This window comes from Littorina saxatilis, linkage group LG17 (genome assembly GCF_037325665.1).
Source record: "Littorina saxatilis isolate snail1 linkage group LG17, US_GU_Lsax_2.0, whole genome shotgun sequence".
In the NCBI taxonomy this organism is placed as follows: Eukaryota; Metazoa; Mollusca; class Gastropoda; order Littorinimorpha; family Littorinidae; genus Littorina; species Littorina saxatilis.
Genome location: NC_090261.1, coordinates 5,006,856 through 5,028,266, shown reverse-complemented (window position 1 = coordinate 5,028,266; position 21,411 = coordinate 5,006,856). Strand labels below are relative to the sequence as shown.

Genomic DNA, 21,411 nt, shown 5'->3' with positions numbered 1-21,411 from the left:
TATGGAGCAGAAATTTGGTTCCCTTACATGTTCACGAGCAAAAACGATACCAATGACATTGAAAACTTTTTTGAAAGATGTATTTCGAATGAATGTCTTCACGAATCTGTACATGTTAAATTTTGTAGATTTATTCTTGGTGTGCACAAAAAAGCCATGTGGATTCCAGTTTTAGCAGAAATAGGAAGATTTCCTTTGGGACTAAACATGTTATCACAAAGCATATCGTATTGGGCACATATTTTGAAAACGGAGAATAAATCACTTATTCATCAAATATATGAAGAAATGTTAAACCAAGCGCCAAAAAATCCGTGGCTAACTTTCATCAAAGAGCTTTTGTACAAAATAGGTTTTAAACATGTATGGCTTAATCAATATACATTTGACATCAGTAAACTACAAAACGCCATACAAGAAAAGTTAAGGATTAACTACATAAAGTTTTGGGAGAAAATTAAATGTGAAGGTCGTCCAAGGCTGAAATTTTATTCCTCTGTAAGCAAGACATACGAAGTTCAGCCATACCTTATAAGCATTACGAATATCAAGCATAGACATTTACTGAGTAAATTAAGGACAAGTACACACTCTTTAAAAATTGAAACTGGAAGACATAATAACATACCAAGAGAAAATCGTTTATGTAATAAATGCAACGTTATTGAAGATGAAATTCACTTCCTAGACGGATGTCAAAAGTTCACTGAACTGCGAAATGATTTTATAAAGGATCTATCAAATATAGATATAAAGTATTCCAACAATAAACCTAGTGAAGTATTTTGCGAAGACAGAATACAAATTCGTCTAGGAAAGTTTATTTCAGATTGTTTTAATCGCTCTTTGTGTCAATAACCAATTTGGTTCCGACAATAAAATATATTCTATTCTATTATTCTATTCTATTCTATTCTATTCTATTCTATTCTATTCTATTCTATTCTATTCTATTCTATTCTATTCTATTCTATTCTACACCACGACCCTCGTCTCGATTCCCCCTCGATGTTAAAATATTTAGTCAAAACTTGACTAAATATAAAAAGAAAAAAACTCCTTTGTTTAAGATACGCAATGGAGAGAACAGATTCGGATCATTCCCTGTACCAGGATTAAAGCCTGTCCTTAGCTGGGCCAAGTCGACTACGCGAGGTATACTTCGCGAAGCTGGCCGCACGGAGCTTTAGCACTGAGTTTTCGGTAAAAAGACTTCGCGAAGCTGGCCGCACGGAGCTTTAGCACTGAGTTTTCGGTAAAAACACTTCGCGAAGCTGGCCGCACGGAGCTTTAGCACTGAGTTTTGGGTAAACATACCTCGCGAAGCTGGCCGCAGGGAGCTTTAGCACTGAGTTTTCGGTAAAAAGACTTCGCGAAGCTGGCCGCACGGAGCTTTAGCACTGAGTTTTCGGTAAAAAGAAATCGCGAAGTCGACTTCGGGACTGGCTTAACCCATACCTTTCAAAAGGGCTGTCACTCGGAAAGTACATTAGTGTTCAACACAAAACGTGACAATCTTATCCTCAATCCAGATATCAATTATGAGCACCATTGTCCACTGAGTCCAAAAGTGGACAAATCATGAAGGAATTGTAACGTTATAATATCACATTTCCTTTGGAGATGCTTCAGGTTGATGAGAATGTATAGCAGAACATTCTTTGCTTTAAATGAAGAGTGTGTTATTCGGGTTTTTTTTTGGTTGGTTTTTTTGGTAGTTGTTTTTACAACTGAGAACCGCTTTGGCCGAAAACGAAGGAATATCTATTCAGTCTGAAATACAGTGATCTTGCGCAGAATAAGAACTAGTTTTGGACAGGAGACTGAGATTGTCTTTCATACGAACGAAGGCAACCTTCGGGTACCTTACTATTGAAAATACTTTGTTAAAGAGGTATAATTGCTATTTTTTGTGAATTCAATTCAGTTTCGAAGGGAAAAAACATGCTTAATTCAAATGACACATTACTTTGACTTCAAGACTTCTCCTGTCAGCAAAACATGCTGATGTACCAGAAAGTATGACATAATCTCCAAACAGAAAGTTATAATCACAGAAAAATGAAAATAATTTTTCACAACCAAAGAAGGGCAATCTCTCGTGACTTACGGACAAAACCGAGTTGTGCCGACTATGTCCGAGCGAGGCCGAGTCCGTGTGGCGAGGTAGGACTGAGTAATGGAAAGGTACTGCGTGTCCCCAATGAAAAGCAATCAGGGATCGGAGAGTGACAGGTCTCAGACAACGGGTTAAGGATGTGGGTCAGTCTGCCGGAGGGGCGACCTGATCACTTGATGGGGGGCTCAACACAACCTGAAGCAATCCCCCTTGAGGCCATCATCATTGAGGCCTTACTGTCAAATTGGGAGGGGAGGGGAGGGGAGGGGTGTGACGTCATATGCAGTAGTGAGGGGGGCGGGGGTTCTAGTCAGTGATATTATTACCCTCAAGACGGGCTAATGGTCAGGATGAGGAATTATCGTTTCTTCTGGTCAGTGATATTACGAATGGTCAGGATGAGAAATGATTGTTTTTTCTGGTCAGTGATATTACTACCCTCGTTGTCATTGAAATTGGCTGTTTTTGAGTCAGAGGGTAGCCGGTTTACCAAAGGCGCTATCGAATGCTTTAATGTATCTGTCGCTCTGACTGCCTCCATGTCTCAGACATCTGCTATGTGTGCCTGTGAGTGAAATCTTGCCATTCTTTTGGTGTCTCCATCAGAGTTTCCCCACCGGAGTTTCCGTACTTACAAACGTTTGTTTTGTCTGTTAAAGGTCAGCAGGTATATATATATATATATACACTCCTATTGTTCCCAAAGATTTCAAAATTAAATGTTAATGTCTGGTCAGAAGACTGCACAATACAAGAGCGCACGTGCGTTATGGGGTGAAGTGACTCGTGAATACACAGCCACAGTCAACAGAGAACGTATGAGTTTTCCCACCGGATGACAACAAGGCAAGTACTGAGAAAGTTATGAAAGGAGAATCGTGCAGAGAGTCGTTATCCAGATCAAAGGAGGAAGACAACAGCACAATGATACACGTCTCGCCGGACTCGCTTAATGATGTATGGGAACATTCTCCACCAGTATTCTCTTGTTTCAAATTGCCAACTATACATATTTGATGAATCCCGATGTATGGTTTTGAATAACATCAAGTTACCGCACACCAGGAAAATGGGGAGTACTTTATCTGGGGTCGTGGACTTTAATTACCTTTCGTGCTACAGTCTCGGCAATACATTCAGATTGCAAAGGCAGCTGTAAGAAAAGTCTGGAAATTGCTTTATTTTGTTGTTGTACTCTTGGTGCGTATTTGAGTAACCTGTTGAGTGTTGACACGCACGCACATACAAACGCACGCGTGTCCGGCACACACAAGCACACACACACACAAATATCCCCCAAACACACACACTCACACACACATACCCCCAAACACACACACACACACACACACCCAAAAAAGACAGAAGGCTTCCAATTTCTTTGATTCCCAGAGCGGCCTGTCCAATCGCGGTGCTGTTGCCGATACAACCTTGCCCATTTCCTACTTGTTCCACACGGGCAGATACGAGTCTTAGAGCGCTCTGTCTAATCTCCAGATCTCGCTGATTCTTCGCACTATCGATTAGATGTTGGTGGGCTTCTTCCCTGGCCTCTTCCGCATGCTCCTTTCCCCCTCTTCTCTTCAAAGCCTCCGGTTTTGTGGAGTCATTGTTGGCTGATCTCGTGCTCGGGGTTTTACTTTATTTATTTGTAGACCACCGCCCCCCCCCCCCCCCCAGCCCTTACCTCCTTTTATTCAGAATAGGATTGTTTTCTTATCCCTCAATGTTAAATAGGATTGAGATTATGTTGTCCAATGAAAAAAAACAAGTCGATGCATATCTAATATTTTTGTCCTCGTGTTGTTTCACACTTTCTTTCCTTCTCTTTTATTTCCCAATAGTCGTCGTGAAAGCATTTGACATAATTGTTCCGAATTTCTCTAAAAAAAACAAATCCGTTAGAGCCTAGTTCAGTTTTCCAAGGAAGTCTTTTACTACAAAAAGAAGAAGAGAAAAAAGCTCTGCTTCCGTGCCTTTGCCATTCTACTTGGGTGCAAGGTTTTATTTTGCGCATGAAATATTTCATTTGGGTCAACCTTTGTTCATATCTTATGCGAAAGATAGACATCGTCTATCCCTGGCTTAAGCAACAAGACAGCAAAATACCTAACCACTGACCCATCTACGGTTTTTTCGTCGTTAATTTAATTTCTTACGTTTTGGTCTTGGCTTTGACTCTGTCTATTGTTCCTCAACCCCCTTCGTTTCTCAGTCTCTACTTTTCATGACCTCTAAAACAGCAATCCGAAACTGATGCTGTTATGACTTATCTTAGAATGTCCCCTAGATGGTCGTAAAAATGGTATGTTAAGTCGAGGTTCTTGTGAACGTGTTATTTTGTCCTCAGTTAAAGGTTCCAACCAGTAGAAACAACACAATCAACAAACTAACCAACAACCTCATACACACAGATATTCTACTTCATGGAAACCCCTCCTTGCAAACAAAAGTTAACAAAAAAAACCTTTTTAACAGTACAGGAATTTATTGGACAGTCCGGCCGTTTCGAACAGATAAACATGTAAAGTGAAAGCACAATCGATACGTCTACTTGTCTCTCTCTCTCTCTCTCTCTCTCTCTCTCTCTCTCTCTCTCTCTCTCTCTCTCTCTCTCTCTCTCTCTCTCTCTCTCTCTCTCTCTTGCCTTCATTGCTATTATCATTGTTACTTTTGCTATCTTTATACTTCATAGTTTTTATTTAGTTAATCTATAACTTTTGATTTGCTTTTGAATGTTACTTATTACCATATGTATGTTTCGTCAAATTCGTAGTGTCCATATACTCTTTTCATGTGTTATTTTGTTCTCGTCTTTGTTTGCAAGGACAGATTGTAAGACTAGGCAATGCCTAAAATCTCCATCCTTCTGTAATAAAGTTTAATCAATCAATCAATCAATCAATCAATCTCTCTCTCTCTCTCTCTCTCTCTCTCTTTCTCTCTTTCTCTCTCTCTCTCTCTCTCTTCCCCCCTCTCTCTCACTCTCCCCCTCCCCCCTCACTCTCCCCCTCTCTATCTCTTACTCGCTAATACCATAAATATTATATATGTATTCTTAAACGGATTTTTGTTCTGATGTACAATTTTCATTCAATTTTCTTTTCATGTTTGCTTGCTTTTCATTTAAACTGTACAATAGCCGCCATTTATATGTACTTTCTAAAAACTGTAAACACCACTATAAGCATTATGCTTGTTGTTGTTTACTCAATATGCGTTTTTTGTAAATAATGCACAAACGTTAAATAAAACAGTTTCCAACTGAAAGATTTGTTCTAGATTTTCAAGAACAGTAACCTCCCGCCCTCCGCCCACAACCCCTCCAAACCCTCTCCCCCAACCCTAAAATCACAAGTCTAATCTTTCATGATCAAAAACTTCAAAAGTGACCTCCACCAACTATAAAACATCATCGAACGTACCCGTTTCAACGGCCTATCTATCATCTGGCGGTCCCGCTTACCGCCAAGTGGACAAAGCTACCTCTGCCTCGGATCATGATGAATGCTGTTAGCTCAGCGCCCGGCCCTCGTGCAAAATTCATGGTTCGATACCGCAGGGACTTGGGGTCTGCTCAAGCGGCGGCAATGATAGATGTAGCGATGATGATGAAATTAAAGGGTGACGCCTAGTGTAACGCAAAACGTGTGTCGTTCATTGGAAACCTTTTTTTTTTGTTTTCTTTTTTTGTTGTTGATGATGCCAAAATCCCGACCCCAGCTCTACCCCATGCACAGTGTTTAATAATGAAAAGTTTTTCATCTGCAGTTACTTCAAGAAACAGTGGAACTAGATCTTAAAAGCGTGTAAACAGTGCTTGTGACGAACAAACTGACGCCAATAAAAGGCAGAGCTGTAGGAACATGTATTTGCAAATGAATTAACCAAGTCACTTTGAGATAAGATGTTTTTAAGTTCTTGAGAGGGTCAGTGGATCGTTATGCTGTCAAAAATTATCTTCTATGACATGTAGTTTGATACCCATAACAAGCAAAGCCATGACGGTGCTAGGCATAAAGTGGAGAGTACCGGTAAGTACTGCGCGGCATCGTGTAACCGCTGCCTGTATATATCTTGGGTCAAGTTGTGGAATGGGGGTAGGGCTGGAGTGGGGGGGGGGGGGGTAATTGTGGCCGTTCGGTGTAATAATATGTACAACTGTCATTGCCGGGCGCGTTGGATGGACTGTTGAGGGCGGATGAACGGAAGGTGAAGGTCGTGCTGGCTGATGCAAAATTGATCGTTTCTGTTTGCCAGTTGACAGTGTTGTTGATGTCGTCGTCGTGATATTTATTTCCTGACATTTTTGTTTATCCTGCAACACAAATATTAATACTGTAATAAAAATATCATAACTGTTATAAAATATCAATTTTGTTTGTTTGTTTGTTTGCTTAACGCCCAGCCGACCACGAAGGGCCATATCAGGGCGGTGCTGCTTTGACATATAACGTGCGCCACACACAAGACAGAAGTCGCAGCACAGGCTTCATGTCTCACCCAGTCACATTATTCTGACACCGGACCAACCAGTCCTAGCACTAACCCCATAATGCCAGACGCCAGGCGGAGCAGCCACTAGATTGCCAATTTTAAAGTCTTAGGTATGACCCGGCCGGAGTTCGAACCCACGACCTCCCGATCACGGGGCGGACGCCTTACCACTAGGCCAACCGTGCCGGTATAAAATATCAATACTGTAATAAGAATACCACAACTGTAATAAAACATCTATACTGTAATAACAATATTAGAACAGTTATAAAATATCAATACTGTAATAAAAAAAAAGATATCAACATTGCAATAAAAATATCACTACCGTAATAAACACATCAATACTGTGATAAAATATCTATATTGTGATAAGAAGATCAATACTGTACTAAAAATATCCATTTTGTATACAAACTGTATCTTTCTTGTTGCCTGCGCACTGTCGTGATCTATAAAACGTCCTTGACTTCCAATTCCCGACATGCTTAGTGTGCCTGTTGCCGTTGTTGTTTTGGTAGTGTTGGTCTTCTTCTTTTTCTTGTTCTTCTTCGTCTTCTTCTTCTCCTTCTTCTTCTTCTTCTTGCAAATGTAATTTGCGAAAGTGAAGCAAATATGGACGCCCCGCCAGATCATGGCTTGCTTGATGTGTTACTTTCCTCCGATATGTGTGTCTGTGTGTTGCTAGTTGCCTCTTTGTCAGCATAATGCTGTCTGTCTCTCCAAACACGCACATCATAAAAGTGGGCTTGCTTCCATGTGAGTGATTTTCAATATTAAGAGCTGAACAAACAAGACAATTAATTTCTCAAATAGATAGCCAAACAGGGAAAGGCTGCCCTTTCGGGGCAGCGATTCAATCATATTACAAACCTGGGGAAAATTAGCCTAGATTAGGGACATTTTCTTTTCAGGGACAGTGCCACCTGCAACTCCCACTCCAACACCCACACCAACCCCTTACCCCCCCTCCCCCCCCCCCCCCCTCCCCCCCCCTCCCCCCCCCTCCCCCCCCCCCCCCCCCCCCCCCCCGCCACTTCCCTCCTCCACCCCGTTTTTCTTTCAGCAGGTAAATCAGCACCGACGACTTTTCCTTTCAAAATATACAGTTACATGTTGCTTTTTTCGATCAGATCAGTCGTCATCCTGCTCCAGTTTGAATGGGAAGGCAAAATGTCGTTCATATCAAATTTCAAGTATGTGGCTGGAAATGCATGAATATGTTCAAAAATCGCTGACGAGCATGGTAGGTACGTACCAAGAATTCTGCTAAAGGCACGCCAACCCGTAAATAAACGCTTGTTGGCGTGTTGTTCTACCGCACAAACAGACGGACTGACTGACATAAAGGCTGACAAACACTGAGACAGACAGGCAAAAGGCAAAACATATATTGATGTGTGTCTGCTACGTTGTCATGGTCCTTTTCTTTCTTTCATTCATTCTTTCTTTCTTTCTTTCTTTATCTTTTTATTTTATTTGTTCGTCATTACTTAACGTCGAAAGGTGTACGAGTCAACACTCTCTCGGCCTCACGCTCTTCTGATACAATTACCACCCCATACCCCGCCCTCTCGTCGCCCCATTGTTTTTTCTCTTCAGTAAACGGTTAGCACCTCCAACGTCCCACTGACCCCCTCCTCAGCCGAGACGAAAACGAAAGAGCAGCCAGTAGTTCTTTGAGAAAGAGCAGGCGTGATGTCAATTTAATTTTCTGCCAGGGAACCGCCGCGTTCAAATATTGATCATTTCGCCATTCAGTCGTACCTCGCGCGAGGTTCATTTTGGACGCGAGATAGTTATTTTCCAAGGACGATTCCATGGCAGACATAATGGAGAAAGAAGAATTATCTTTAGAGGGAGATAGACTGAGGATAAATGATCAGACAGTCTGCTGAAACTGAATGCATCAGATTCTCTCTTGCAATTAATCTTTGTGAGTGCAAAAATGTTGCCCGGCAGCGGAGTTTTTTAAGTACTCATGTTTTTTTATGATTTGCTTTGTTGTCCAAGATACTAATAATTTCTATGAGGGCAAAAGAATAACATCATCAAATAACATTATCAGTCTATATATCATGATCAGTTCGCACCTTAAATCATTCAACTTTTTATCGATTCACAGTACAATTATGAATATAGTTCAGGCACTCAATCATAAGTTCAGGCGAAAGGATCTTTAATTTGACAGGTTGCGAAATTGAACTTTGTATCGTGGTCTCAATTCACATATTTTATCGCCATAAGGTGTGTGCGTGTATCATAGTGTTTTGGGCTGTGATGACCATCTAATTTGACATAGTTTGTATGTCCGTTATCTTGTCCCAGTACTCTACTGAAGTGTTTGGGTGAGGGAGTATTTAGAACGGTATAGCATGAAAACCGAATGAATGTCTGCCTTCGACTATCTTTCTGTCTTCCTTTTTGTCTCAGTGCATTCCTGCACGCACACACACACACACACGCACGCACGCACACACACGCGCGCACGCACGCGCACACACACGCGCGCACGCGCACACATACACACACACACACACACACACACACTGACTGGCACACATTTGAACTGAAAACAACCCATTCGATAACCGTTGCATATTAAATCCTCGTAAATAATCCTTTTTCCATCTGAATATGGACGTCACAGAAACAGCCAGCTACCAAAAATCATTCACAGTTGAGCTAAACACAGTTTTACACTGCAGCGATCAGTATTGAGCCAAGCCTCGAGGAAAAAAACTGACAACCGTGATTTACATCCCCTTGTAGTGTTTTTTCCTTGCCACTTCAGCCTTATCTCTAGACTTAAGTGCTTAGAGCTGTATGCTTGTACTGATCTCCGGGCGCCTTTCTAGCTTTTCGTGTTTGACTGTTCGAAGAAACAAGCAATTGATCTTCCAAAAGTTTGTCGTACGTTTTCGGTAAAATCCGGCTAGGCTCGGAAACACTGCGGCAAAAGCGGAACGCAGCGAGCTCAATGCGACAGTGAAGTCAGTTCTGCTGTCTCCTGTGAGAATCTGTCCTTATTATAAAGTCAAAGGAAGTTTGTTTGTTTGTTTGTTTGTCTGCTTAACGCCCAGCCGACCACGAAGGGCCATATCAGGGCGGTGCTGCTTTGACATATAACGTGCGCCACACACAAGACAGAAGTCGCAGCACGGGCTTCATGTCTCACCCAGTCACGTTATTCTGACACCGGACCAACCAGTCCTAGCACTAACCCCATAATGCCAGACGCCAGGCGGAGCAGCCACTAGATTGCCAATTTTAAAGTCTTAGGTATGACCCGGCCGGGGTTCGAACCCCCGACCTCCCGATCACGGGGCGGACGCCTTACCACTAGGCCAACAGTGCCGGTCAGGGAGGTAGTGTGTCTGATGTGCATACCACTCAATCGTATGCATTATTTCTTCGTCCTTTGATTTGTGTGTGAATATCTTATAATGAAGTTGAACCCCAAACGCTCGTCATTATGAACTAAAAGCTGTTGTTGTTACCCCCCATTGTAGTTACTGCTATTGATATTATTACAAGAATGAGTATGAGCGACGTTTTTTTTTTGTGTGTGTGTCAAAGTAATTGTTTGGATTCATGTTGCTGTAGCTAGACTGATATTAGTCAAGAATCAGCACAAACTGGGTCATTTGGCTGATTCATCATAAATTAATAAGTCCCGTTTCAAAATCATTATGCCAATCTGTTCCAAACTTGACGGGCAATTCACAAAATTAGTGCCTCTCCTGAACAGGTCATAGCAAAACTGATTGATCGTTTCAAGTTTTAATACAGGTATATCAGTGGTGGATAGTCAACATCTGGCACAAATTCATGTTATTGATTAAAATCGTTTGGAGGCACTCAGTCGGTCTAGCGGCGAAAGGTGCAGGAATCGAATGTATGTGGGGAAATGGGCGAATAAATAAATATTTCATGGTCACCACAATTATTCAGTAATTTAGCTTAGTTCCAGAGGTGACTTTATTTCATGAGGGACCCAAAACTAGCCCTCGTCAGCGTTCGATAGCGTCGCCAGCTTTCACGCGGTGATGATTGTGATCGCTGAGTCTTGTGCTTGCGTCTCTCTCTGCAGCCTTGTCGTCTGCTACCCGAGTCCGCCGCCACCGCCGCTGTTGTTGTCCCTGTTGCTGGTGTTGGTGTCGCAGTTGCTAGGTCTGTCTTCTTGCTGCTGTGTTCGTCGTTTCTTCACAACTTGCTCTCTTCTTCACTTCGAATTCATTCACAATGGTGAGTTGAACATTTCATATTTTTTATTCATGGATGTATTTTTGAAATTGTATTTTAAACACATTGTGAATTATATTTTCTCATTCTCCCCCTCCCCCCCCTCCCACCCCACTTTTCAGTTTAAAGATCTTGCTACAGCTCTTATCTTCTGCCAGTGACCAGTCAATAGTGGATGGTGAATTCTACTAAACGCTATTAATAGTATTATGCTTGTATACATGTCTCACTGTCTCTGTCTCTCTCTCTGTCTCTCTGTCTCTGTCTCTGTCTGTCTCTCTCTGTCTCTCTCTCTCTCTGTCTCTCTCTCAGTCTCTCAGTCTCTCTCTCTCTCTCTCTCTCTCTCTCTCTCTCTCTCTCTCTCTCTCTCTCTCTCTCTCTCTCTCTCTCTCTATGTCGGTGTGTGTCTCACAAGCACGCACACGCTCGCACACACACACGCGCGCAGACACACACACTCACACGCATGCACGCACGCACACATGCACAAACACACACACGCATAAACACATTCTCTCTCTCTCTCTCTCTCTCTCTCTCTCTCTCTCTCTCTCTCTTTTTTTTTTTTTTTTTCCTCCGAGAAAAAGGAGCGCAGCTTGATATCAAAGCACGGAGGTATTTGTGCAATTGGAGGTAACGGCTCAAGCTGTCTTGGGGGGGTTAAGGATGCTATTTGACTCCATTCTTTCCACTGATAAATAACACCGCCAAAACAACACGACTCAGCGTGTTATCTTTGGCTCCCTCCTGTTCAGTGCTCGGAGGGAACCTTGTAATTAGTTTCTGCTCGTCTCACGTCACCATGCCTCTCTTTTATCGTCCCTCTCCCTAGTTATGTAATTTGTTGCTTAGTTTGAACGAGAGAGAGAGAGAGAGAGAGAGAGAGAGAGAGAGAGACATAGAGAGAGAAAAAAAAAGAAAGAGAGAGGGAGAGTGGAGACAGGCAGGCAGGCAGACAGACAGACAAAAGGGGAGGGGAGGGAGGAAGCAGGAGAGAGAATCTGTTTGTCTGCGCGGACGTGCAAACACGGAGTTTGAATATGCGCATGCTTGTCATCATCTTTTCCTATCATGTCTTTTCTTCTCTGTGCATATATTTTATAACAGTGTCCATATGTTGGTATGTCTGCGTTTTTGCGTTTACAGCCCGTCTTACTGTTTTTCATTGCTCTCGCGGCCACTCAAATTTCTTAGAACCTTTGCTTGCGATTAGAAAGTAAAAAGTATATATCCCCTAGTAATCAAGGTTCCCTCCGGTCAGTTGGTTAGTCGTAATTTTACCCAACTGAGCTGCATATGAGCAGACTTCTCCCAGTGTACGGCAGGGCCGGACCAAGTTCGTGGGGGGGGGGGGGGGGTTCCAACTGAAGGCAGGGGTCCAAAGTCCACATTTCTTTTCTCTGAGACGTACATTGGATGGCCAGGGGGGGGGGGGTTCCGGAACCCCAGGAACCCCAGGAACCCCCCCCCCAGATCCGGCCCTGTACGGTGGTCGTTTTCAAGGTAAAGTTGGAAGGCGGATACTTAGACACAATGATGGGAACTGTTCTCTAAATGGCTGCTTTTGAACAAGAAGTTTCCTGTAGGGATTTATTGTTGTATTCACGGTTGCTGATCTTAAATTGTACATTAGATTTTGCTGCGCGTCTAATGCTGTGACACGGTTCAAACGATTCAGTCTGTCAACATCAATTGATTTTCAACAAACAACTTGCAGTCTTGCTGAGAAGGTCAAATGTTAACACTTAACTGTCATAAAACAAGCAGCTTTTATGCGTTTAAATTGTTTCGCCAGCGGCCATTGGAGAAAAGTGGGATGATTGTTTGGCCTTAAATATAAAATATTGGTTTCTCTGGTTTGTTTTGATTCAGGCTGTAGGCGGACATTTAGGCTAAAGTTCACATCAAAGGAAACGTTAAATTCAGACTCTTGCACAGTGGATTAGTATTTACTTTCGATATACTATGGTTTCTTTGGTGACTTTAAGGCAATGTGAGGCACTAAAATTACCAAAATTAAACTTGGAGAATACATGGAATAACTTAGTTTTCTGGGTAGTTATTGAAGTGATTTATTAAAAAAAAACGAAAAATGTGCGAATACTAAAGGACCTAGATTGCCGTTACTATGGAAACAGGCATTAACAGCGCCATATTGGATTTCTAGGTTTTACAGCAACATGATACCATCAGAAATGCATAATATTTGGCATAAAGATACGCATGACTAATATCTACAATCACATAGAACGGTTTTTTGACAAAAGACTACAGTTGAATTTAAATTAATCTTTATAATAAGGATTCATGAATATAATCCATGATACTATAGCATAAAGCCACGTGCGTTTGCCGAGTTAGTTCCCCTTAGATATCTTCTTTCGTGACTAAGATCAAGTAAAGAAATGTCTGTGCAGTCTGAATCTGCAATGCTTCAACCGCTCAAGTATCATAGTACATTTGTTTTTGCGTGAATAAAATATAGCGCCCATTCAACGCCTAAAAATTAGAAGAAGAAAGATAAATAGAAATCTAACAGACGTTTAAAGGGGAATGAACTACAACCAGAAAATAGCTTGGGGTTTATTTTTGAGCTCCTGAAAAGTGTTTCTCAAGTGCCACTTGAGTATTTAATACATGTATGCTTGTTTTCTCTGTCGTGACTCAAGTTAAACTGGGACAAGGAAGCGGTGGTTAGTTTTTTTTTAGTATTATGTCTTCAGCTACCATAAATACCAACGTCACTTTTATGACCCTGCGTGAATGACAAAATATAGCTCTAATAAATTCTCTCTCTCTCTCTCTCTCTCTCTCTCTCTCTCTCTCTCTCTCTCTCTCTCTCTCTCTCTCTCTCTCATAGTACATTTCACCAAGTGAACCCTATTCAGCTGTTATGCGCCTTATGAGGTTGTGAAAAAAAGCCAGAAGTTAGCCAAACAAACAGACTGAATCGTATCTTCAAAGCGGCAAGACGTCGAAAACCTGACCCCCGTCTTTCACGATAGTGACCCGTTGCATGACAGGACCATCAACTTCAATGGGCGCCGTCTTGTCACACTATGAAAAGGCACCGCAAACCTACGACTGATTGCATATCGAAGATCGGTGGGAAATAATTTAATACCAGAGATTGGTTTATGAAGGCCGAACATATTTATGGCATTGCTAGGGAAGTTATCAATATCAAAACTGCCACGCGATCTGCTGAGTTGGAATAACAGACTAGACCCACGGGGATAGAACCGGAGGGGGGGGGGGGAGGGGGGGAGGGGTGAGGTGGGAGGAGGGGTGAAGGTTGGGGAGGCTGTTCCATTTCGGTCAGTATAGTTCCTTTTATGGTGGTTTCATATTGATTTGATAGATTAGTTAGATCCTTTTAGTGATTTGTTTTCGGTATTTTCTTAATTAGGCTTCAGACTTTTACAACCAGACTTAGTTAAAGGCACAGTAAGCCTCCCGTAAACCATCACAGATACTGTCAGGCTTTTACACACAGTACAAACACCCTTTCATTTAAACACTCACCGCTTGAGAACATCCTAGGTGCCCTCCGTAAAGAGCGAGCAATTTTCAAAGAATTTATTTTTGCGTGGTTTATCTTACCCCTGAGCCATTGTGAACCCGTGTGATCCAGTTTACCATTTTCACAATGTAGTCGTCAGTTAGTAATTTGAATGCGACTCGATGTGAGCTTATCTGCAATAGCACGTCATCATGTACCTCTGACTATGCCAGAAACAAACGGCTGTGTTTCATAAGAACTCTAGCGGTGGCTTTTGACTGTTCAGAGGAACTGGCGATAGGCATAAACCGTCGTCTTCTACGAGGACCACGCCCTTGCGTGACCCTGCTTCCGGGCTTTTCTTTTTTCAAACTTTCAAAACTTCGAATTGTACTGATCTTGTCTTGATGAAAAAAGAATTCTTTTATGATTTAAGAATGTTTGTGAAACAAGCTGTCAATTTATTATTTAGATTTTAAAAGTTAGGTCTAGCGCCAAAACGCACCACGGTCCGATTGTCTGAGAGACAATCCGCAAAATTAATTCTTTGAAAATTGCTCGCTCTTTACGTAGGGCACCTAGGGTGTTCCCGTTCGGTGAGTGTTTAAATGAAAGGGTGTTTGTACTGTGTGTAAAAGCCTGACAGTATCTGTGATGGTTTACGGGAGGCTTACTGTGCCTTTAAGGACACTCCTCGTTTTTATGGTGTTTTTGGGTTTGTTTGTTTTAATTAAAGAACGGATTAATTTATGATTATTCTGTTGAAACACGACACTTCCACACTGAATACATGTATAATCTGAAGCAATGTTCTGGTAACATTAAAATATATTTGAGCTCTCACAATCCTCCTGTAACATCCTGCAAAATATAAATTATTGGGTCAGTAAAGGCAATGCAACCGCGTGGGCGTATCAGTAGTCCAACCTTCACGGTGTAATCCATTCTGATAATCATCGCTCCACGGCTATCGCCAGTTATCTCTCTGACCGGACGCTAAAGTCCTACGCGAATCTATCAAAACAAGCATACAGAGTTATCTCCCATATGTTGTTCGCGAGCAGTGTTCGCGAGACGAAAATGATTGGCCGACTTCGACAGTGATCTCCGTTCTGTTCTTCGCAGTTATGATAAAGACATCGTTCTAAGGTCAAAACAAGTCGAAATTTTGGGACTGCTGCCAGAAGGAGACCGTAATATATGGTTGCATCACTACCAAAAAAATCGTCTGCTCCAGCGAGCGCCGAAACCAAACGGTTGATTATCACGTGACACTTTTGCCATATTTAGAGTTGTTTGCACACTAAATACAGCCGCTAAAAATAGCTCGCTTGAAACTGTCTTACATATCAATTCCTTTGTAATTTAAAAATTACACAACACCATGAAAAATCATTATCGGCGATCGCGAATCTGCTTATATCCATAACACATTACGAAAAGATCTAAATATGTTTTAAAAAAATCGATTTCCTCGCCAGACAAGGAAAACCAAGGCATCCTGTCAGGAATAGAATGAGCCGAACTCATTTTGACCTGAGGTCAGGATGGGTATAATCAGGCTTAACGTCAATAGGCTGAAGGATTTGTCATGAAAAGTAGTTCCTGGTGATAAGTCAGTGATTCGGATGACAGCTATCTTATATCTGGCATTGCCACACTTTTGCACTGGAGCATTTCTTCATATATCGCCCACATTATGGCCGACAGTCACTTTATAGAGTGAATACAGGTTCGCGTATCATTATTATGGGGGGAAATCCGTCACCCTATGGGAGGGGTGACGTCAAAATTGGTCATCACAGAGTTTGTGTAACACAGGAAGTTGTGAAATACGTCACCCTATGGGAGGGGTGACGTCAAAATTGTTCAACAAAAACATGATATGTCGCATTGTGCAGGGTCAACTGCAACAAACTCAAACCGAGCCATTCATACTTAGCTGTATTTGAGTGACTTATATACCCGACATTTTTATTTCTTATTTTTAGCACAGGTGTAGGAAAAATCATGAACCAAAATGTTATTTATTTTCTAATTTAACATTTTTTTTACAAATATGACCATGGTCTTTTAAACATACAGTGACATTAAACATTGTTATGTTAAAAAAAAGAAAAAAGAAATAAAGCTTTTGTGCACAAATCAGAAAATACATTGTACATTTTACCTACAGGCCAAACAGTGTCTGTTGGCGGCAGAGGGCCCAGCAAGTTGCTATTTTTAGATCGATTAAAAGTTGTCAAGAACAGGCGCTTACATTTGGATGTGTCCACTGATAGTAGGTTTGGTTGTGATCAATCAGAATGATGTAGGAATAAAAATGTATGACAGTTTGGTATGATGACATGTAATTCAAATATGCTGAAATGTAATATTATACATGATATAATATTATTATGGCTGTTGCCATGACCATGAACCCCAAGAAAGGTTTAATGTTATGTAAAATCAAAATACCAAAATCAAGCACCTACTAATCTGGTCTACGGTGCGGCTTGGACCAAAAAAGGATGGACACGCAACTCGCTCAGCCAGCCAGCGCTGCGAGACTTACAGCGGCCAACTTCGCCGCGGCGCGCTCATTGGCTAAGTATTGAACTTGCGTCAAGGCCGATGCGCGTAGATTCCCAGAATGTTTACTTTCGGTTAGATTCTTCGACAGCATTCGCAGAGGTGACTGCCGTATTGTGTACCGCAGTCAGAAGTAATTTATTACTTTTTGGAGTTTAGTAACGTGATATCAGTTTTCAATTGTTCGTTCACTTATATTGCTTTCAGATTTAACACACAAGAAACAGTAGCACGGTTTTCGTTGCGAAAATGTGCATTGGCAGTGCTACGCGATCGAATTGTGTATTATGTACACGCCGTGTTCTTCTCAGGAAAAGACCGAAGCGACATGTGACGTCAGTCGTTCAGCCCGCGAGCGGTGGGATGGGGGGGTTCACATGGTTTGTTTGTTTCAGAACCACACCCATATACACACATTTCACATGTAAACCATTTGTCCGCCCCCTGTCGATATTTATCGACTAAGTTCCTTGTAATTGATTCCATGTGTTACAAAGTTACCACACCCTCGTCTTCGTACATGTTGCTATGGTGACCGGCCGTCAGCGTATGTGGCAAACCCCGGCCTTCTGACGTGAAATGCTTTGTATACCCAGTGACTTGCCACGAAGGGTCTCGATAATAGTTTTCATCAAATGAGCTTGGTTTGATAGAGAGAGAGAGAGAGCCGAGAAAGAGCCGAGAGAGAGACAGAGAGAATGGTTGTAATCGTCGCAGTACGATAATTCAAGGCCTTGTACATTCGGAGAAAAGATTATTTTGCAAATAATTAAGAAGTCTGCAGTCGTGGATCTTATTAGAGAAATGACGTAAATGCAATACGCAAAGCTGACGTAAAACCCCAAAAAACAGGACACTGAAAGCCCGCTGATGAAAAACTGCATTACTTTTAGATTGTCTCAGTGTAACATTATAATCTAAACAACGAAGTGACTGTGGTAAGATGAACAAAGTTTAAAAAAACAAAGGAATACTGTACTCACCAATACAAGAACGAGACAAGACGGTACGCGATACGAATTTTCGCTTATGGAAGCTTCATCAGGAAAAACAAGAACACAAAAGACAACAAAAAGCAGACGCAACACGGAACGAACAAGGTTTGATTATATACAATGGAACACCCCCCCCCCCCCCGGCCTTGACCTAAAAAAAATCAGGTCTTAAAATGGAGAGAGTCTTAAAATAGTGGTTATAATTTACAGATGTTATGAACAAAAAGTCTGAAAAAACAGGGTCTTAAAAGGGAGGGAGTCTTAAAGTAGGGTGTGTTAAGGGGGGGTTCCACTGTACCAATAATTACAGTGAAGACACAGCGTGTAGCTTAGCAATACTAAATATCCCTCCTCTCCTCAGTGGATGGCGCGCTGTTCAACGCACCCAAGTCGTCTGCTCCGGGATGTAACCTCTCGGGAAGACTGGCCTCCAAATCTAATTTGCTGTGTAATCTTACAACAGTTGGATGGAATTAATTACCGAATCCTGACGAAGACAGAGGAGAATTCCATTGATTAGTCAGCCTTTCCGTCTGCTTTTTAATGAAGTTGAACGCAGTGCGCAAGGGAGCGTAAGAAATGGACTCGTTCACGCGGGGGAGGGGGGGGGGAGAGCGCACGAAGACACGCACGCACACACACACACACACACACACATGCATTTGTCTGCTACCCTGTCTTATAATGTTCGAAGTCCAGTAAACAACATCATTTAGTGTACGACTAAACTATTCATTTATACGTCCGTTTCGCATATAATGTGTGCACCCATGGCACACAAATCCACTCACACATAGCATAATCGATTTTCCGGGAAGAAAAACAAGAACCCGGCCATATCAGCAACAGTTCCCCCTCCCCCTCCCCCCCCCTCCCCCCCCCCTCCCTCCATCGAGAAAACGGACTAATGCAACAGGCGAAAAGCCGCAGCTGTCAAACACAAGCCCCTGTGTCGTGCTGTGGAAGCACAATGGCTAATTGCACGTGAAACACGTGACAAATGTCTTGTCTTTTTCTGGGTCACTGTCAACACAATTACGTCTCCAGACGCGAACGTGTCCAGACATACGCTCTACTGTCTTTTCTCCAAAGCCGCGAGACACTTTGAATAAAAGTAAGATGAGTCTTTTAGATGGAAAAGAGAGAGCGAGGAGAGGTGGGTTTTTTTCTTGCCAGTGTGCTTGTGCGCGAACGGAAATGATCTGTTTTCTGTTAGGAAGAAATGTATGAGGAAGAAAGATACCTTCTTGTTAGTTTTTATTTTATTTTAACAGGATCTGAGCTTTTGTTTTCATCGTGCATTGAATCCTCAACGCTACTAACACGGTGTAACAACAACATTTCCCGTGCAGTCACAGCAATAAGGCTTTAGTTAACAAAGCGTTTGTGTGCATGGTGGAACCCTTTCATTGCAACAAAAAGCTTTAAAACAAGGATAGGAAACTCACAAGCCCAGGTAAAATTTGATGTGTGTAAAAAATAAACTAGAAGAAGGGAAAAAAAACTTGTCCGCACTCTCTGCCGCAGTGTATATTAATTAATCAGAGATTGAAGTGCTTCCGCGATCATAAATAGACCTGGCCGTCGCATTGCGCACTGCGTCAGATCAAATCCAGCTTACCCGGCTGACACTGCCCATTAGGCCCCCGCCCCCGCCCCCTGCCTCCTCCCCCTTCCACCCGGCCCTCCATTCTGCCATACCCATCCCTCATCATCTTTCATCATTATCTCATTATTATTTTTTCTTATTGTAGGTTTTCTCTGGCTTTGCGCAATGCGTTTCCGTTATTTCCGTGATATGAAGGTCTTTTCTTTTCCTGCTCCTTGATCTAACCCTCCTCCTCCTCTTTACTCTCCTCTTCCTCAACCTTCTCTACCCCTCCTCTTACTCCTTCCCTTTCTTCCTTCTCCTCTTTTACCTTCTTCTTCCTCCTCCTGCACATGTTTTTAAATCTGCTCCCCCCACCCTCCACATTCTCCTTTATCTCCTACTCCTTCTCTGTCTTCTTCTTCGTCACCTTCTCTTCTTCCGCCTTCTCTTCTACTTGTCCCACTGAATCACTCCTCGCCCTTTATACATTTTTCTTCGTCGTTTTTCGTTTATCCGCATCTGTTCCCCGTTTCTCGTTTATTTCCGCATTTAATTTCTGAGTTTTAGATAATAAAGTAGTATTGTATAACTGTATTGTCTTCTTCTTCTTCTTCTTCTGCGTTCCCAGGATCGTATTCTACAATCTGCCCTTCATGGAAAGCTCTGTCTTTCTTCTCACTCCGACTTGTTCTGCAACTTTGCATTGTCCCCGATTTAATGTAGCGTCTTCCTCGTCCCTATCCTTACATTCGTTATATTTTTTCTGCGTTTCTCAAGTTTTCCTTCCTTCTTTGAATAAGTTGTTTGGTTTTTTTGTGACTCAATTTTCACAGACCGTCCATGCTGCTTCCTTCTACCCGAGCAGCCCGTATCAGTCCGGTGCACCGTCTCTTTTGATAATAAATCACTTTCTGCGCGGAGAGTCATCACTAACTTCTCTTTTATCTTCCCTTACACTCGCTCTGTCTGTCTGTCTGTCTGTCTGTCTGTCTCTCTCTCTCTCTCTCTCTCTCTCTCTCTCTCTCTCTCTCTCTCTCTCTCTCTCTCTCTCTCTCGTGTAGTTATCCCCAGTAACACCATACCCTCTCTGGTGCTTCTGGCTCCTCCCTCTCCCTTTTATCTTGTCAGTGGGAGGGAAAATTCGATATAGATAGCGGTGGTGGTGCGTAATTGCCTTCTAACAAGATGGATCGAACGCAGTACTGCTGCTGTGCCTATGAATGTCCTGTTTAATATAAAGCCTCGCCTCGGGCCCAAGCGGGTGGGATCCCAACGTTGAGAAATACACGAATAAAGGAAAACATTAAACACAAGGATGGCTGTAAGGTCATTAAAAAAAATCCAAACCAGCGAGCACGCAAAGTAAACAACGATACGCGAAAACATGACTTCAACAACAACAAAACTAATAGCAACAACAACAAAACCAATAGCAACAGCAACGTCATCATCAACGATGTTCAAGTACATTTACGATTATGTTGTCAAATATTGGTCGAATCAGTCACTCATGTTAACCATCCAACCCAAAAGAAACTCATTCACAGTAGAAACCATCTAGTCCAACAGAAACTTATTGACAGTAGAATCCATCTAGTCCACCAGAAACTCATTGACATTAGAAACCATTCAGTCCAACAGAAACTCATTGACGTTAGAAACCATTCAGTCCAAAAAGAAATTCATTGACTACGTATGGCTCTAAGTCGGTGTCCTTGGCGACTTTCTCCTTGGTCTGAATACTGAGTTGCACACAATACTCTTGTGCTGCAGACGTTGAAGCAACCATGAAGCCATTAACACGGGACAACAGACATGCATAAGGAAGCAACCATGAAGCCATTAACACGGGACAACAGACATGCATAAGGAAGCAACCATGAAGCCA

General features: G+C 42.2%; 1 protein-coding gene across 2 annotated transcripts in view; it reads left to right on the top strand.

Annotated features, from left to right (window-relative positions):
• Positions 1–21,411, top strand: part of LOC138952988 (calmodulin) — a 130,553-nt gene that overhangs the window by 67,313 nt on the left and 41,829 nt on the right. For both annotated transcript variants that reach the window (XM_070324756.1, XM_070324755.1), the window contains exon 2: positions 10,710–10,864. In XM_070324756.1, coding sequence (XP_070180857.1) covers positions 10,862–10,864 — 3 coding nt within the window. In that variant the 5' untranslated portion in view covers positions 10,710–10,861. The remainder of the gene's footprint in view (positions 1–10,709; positions 10,865–21,411) is intronic.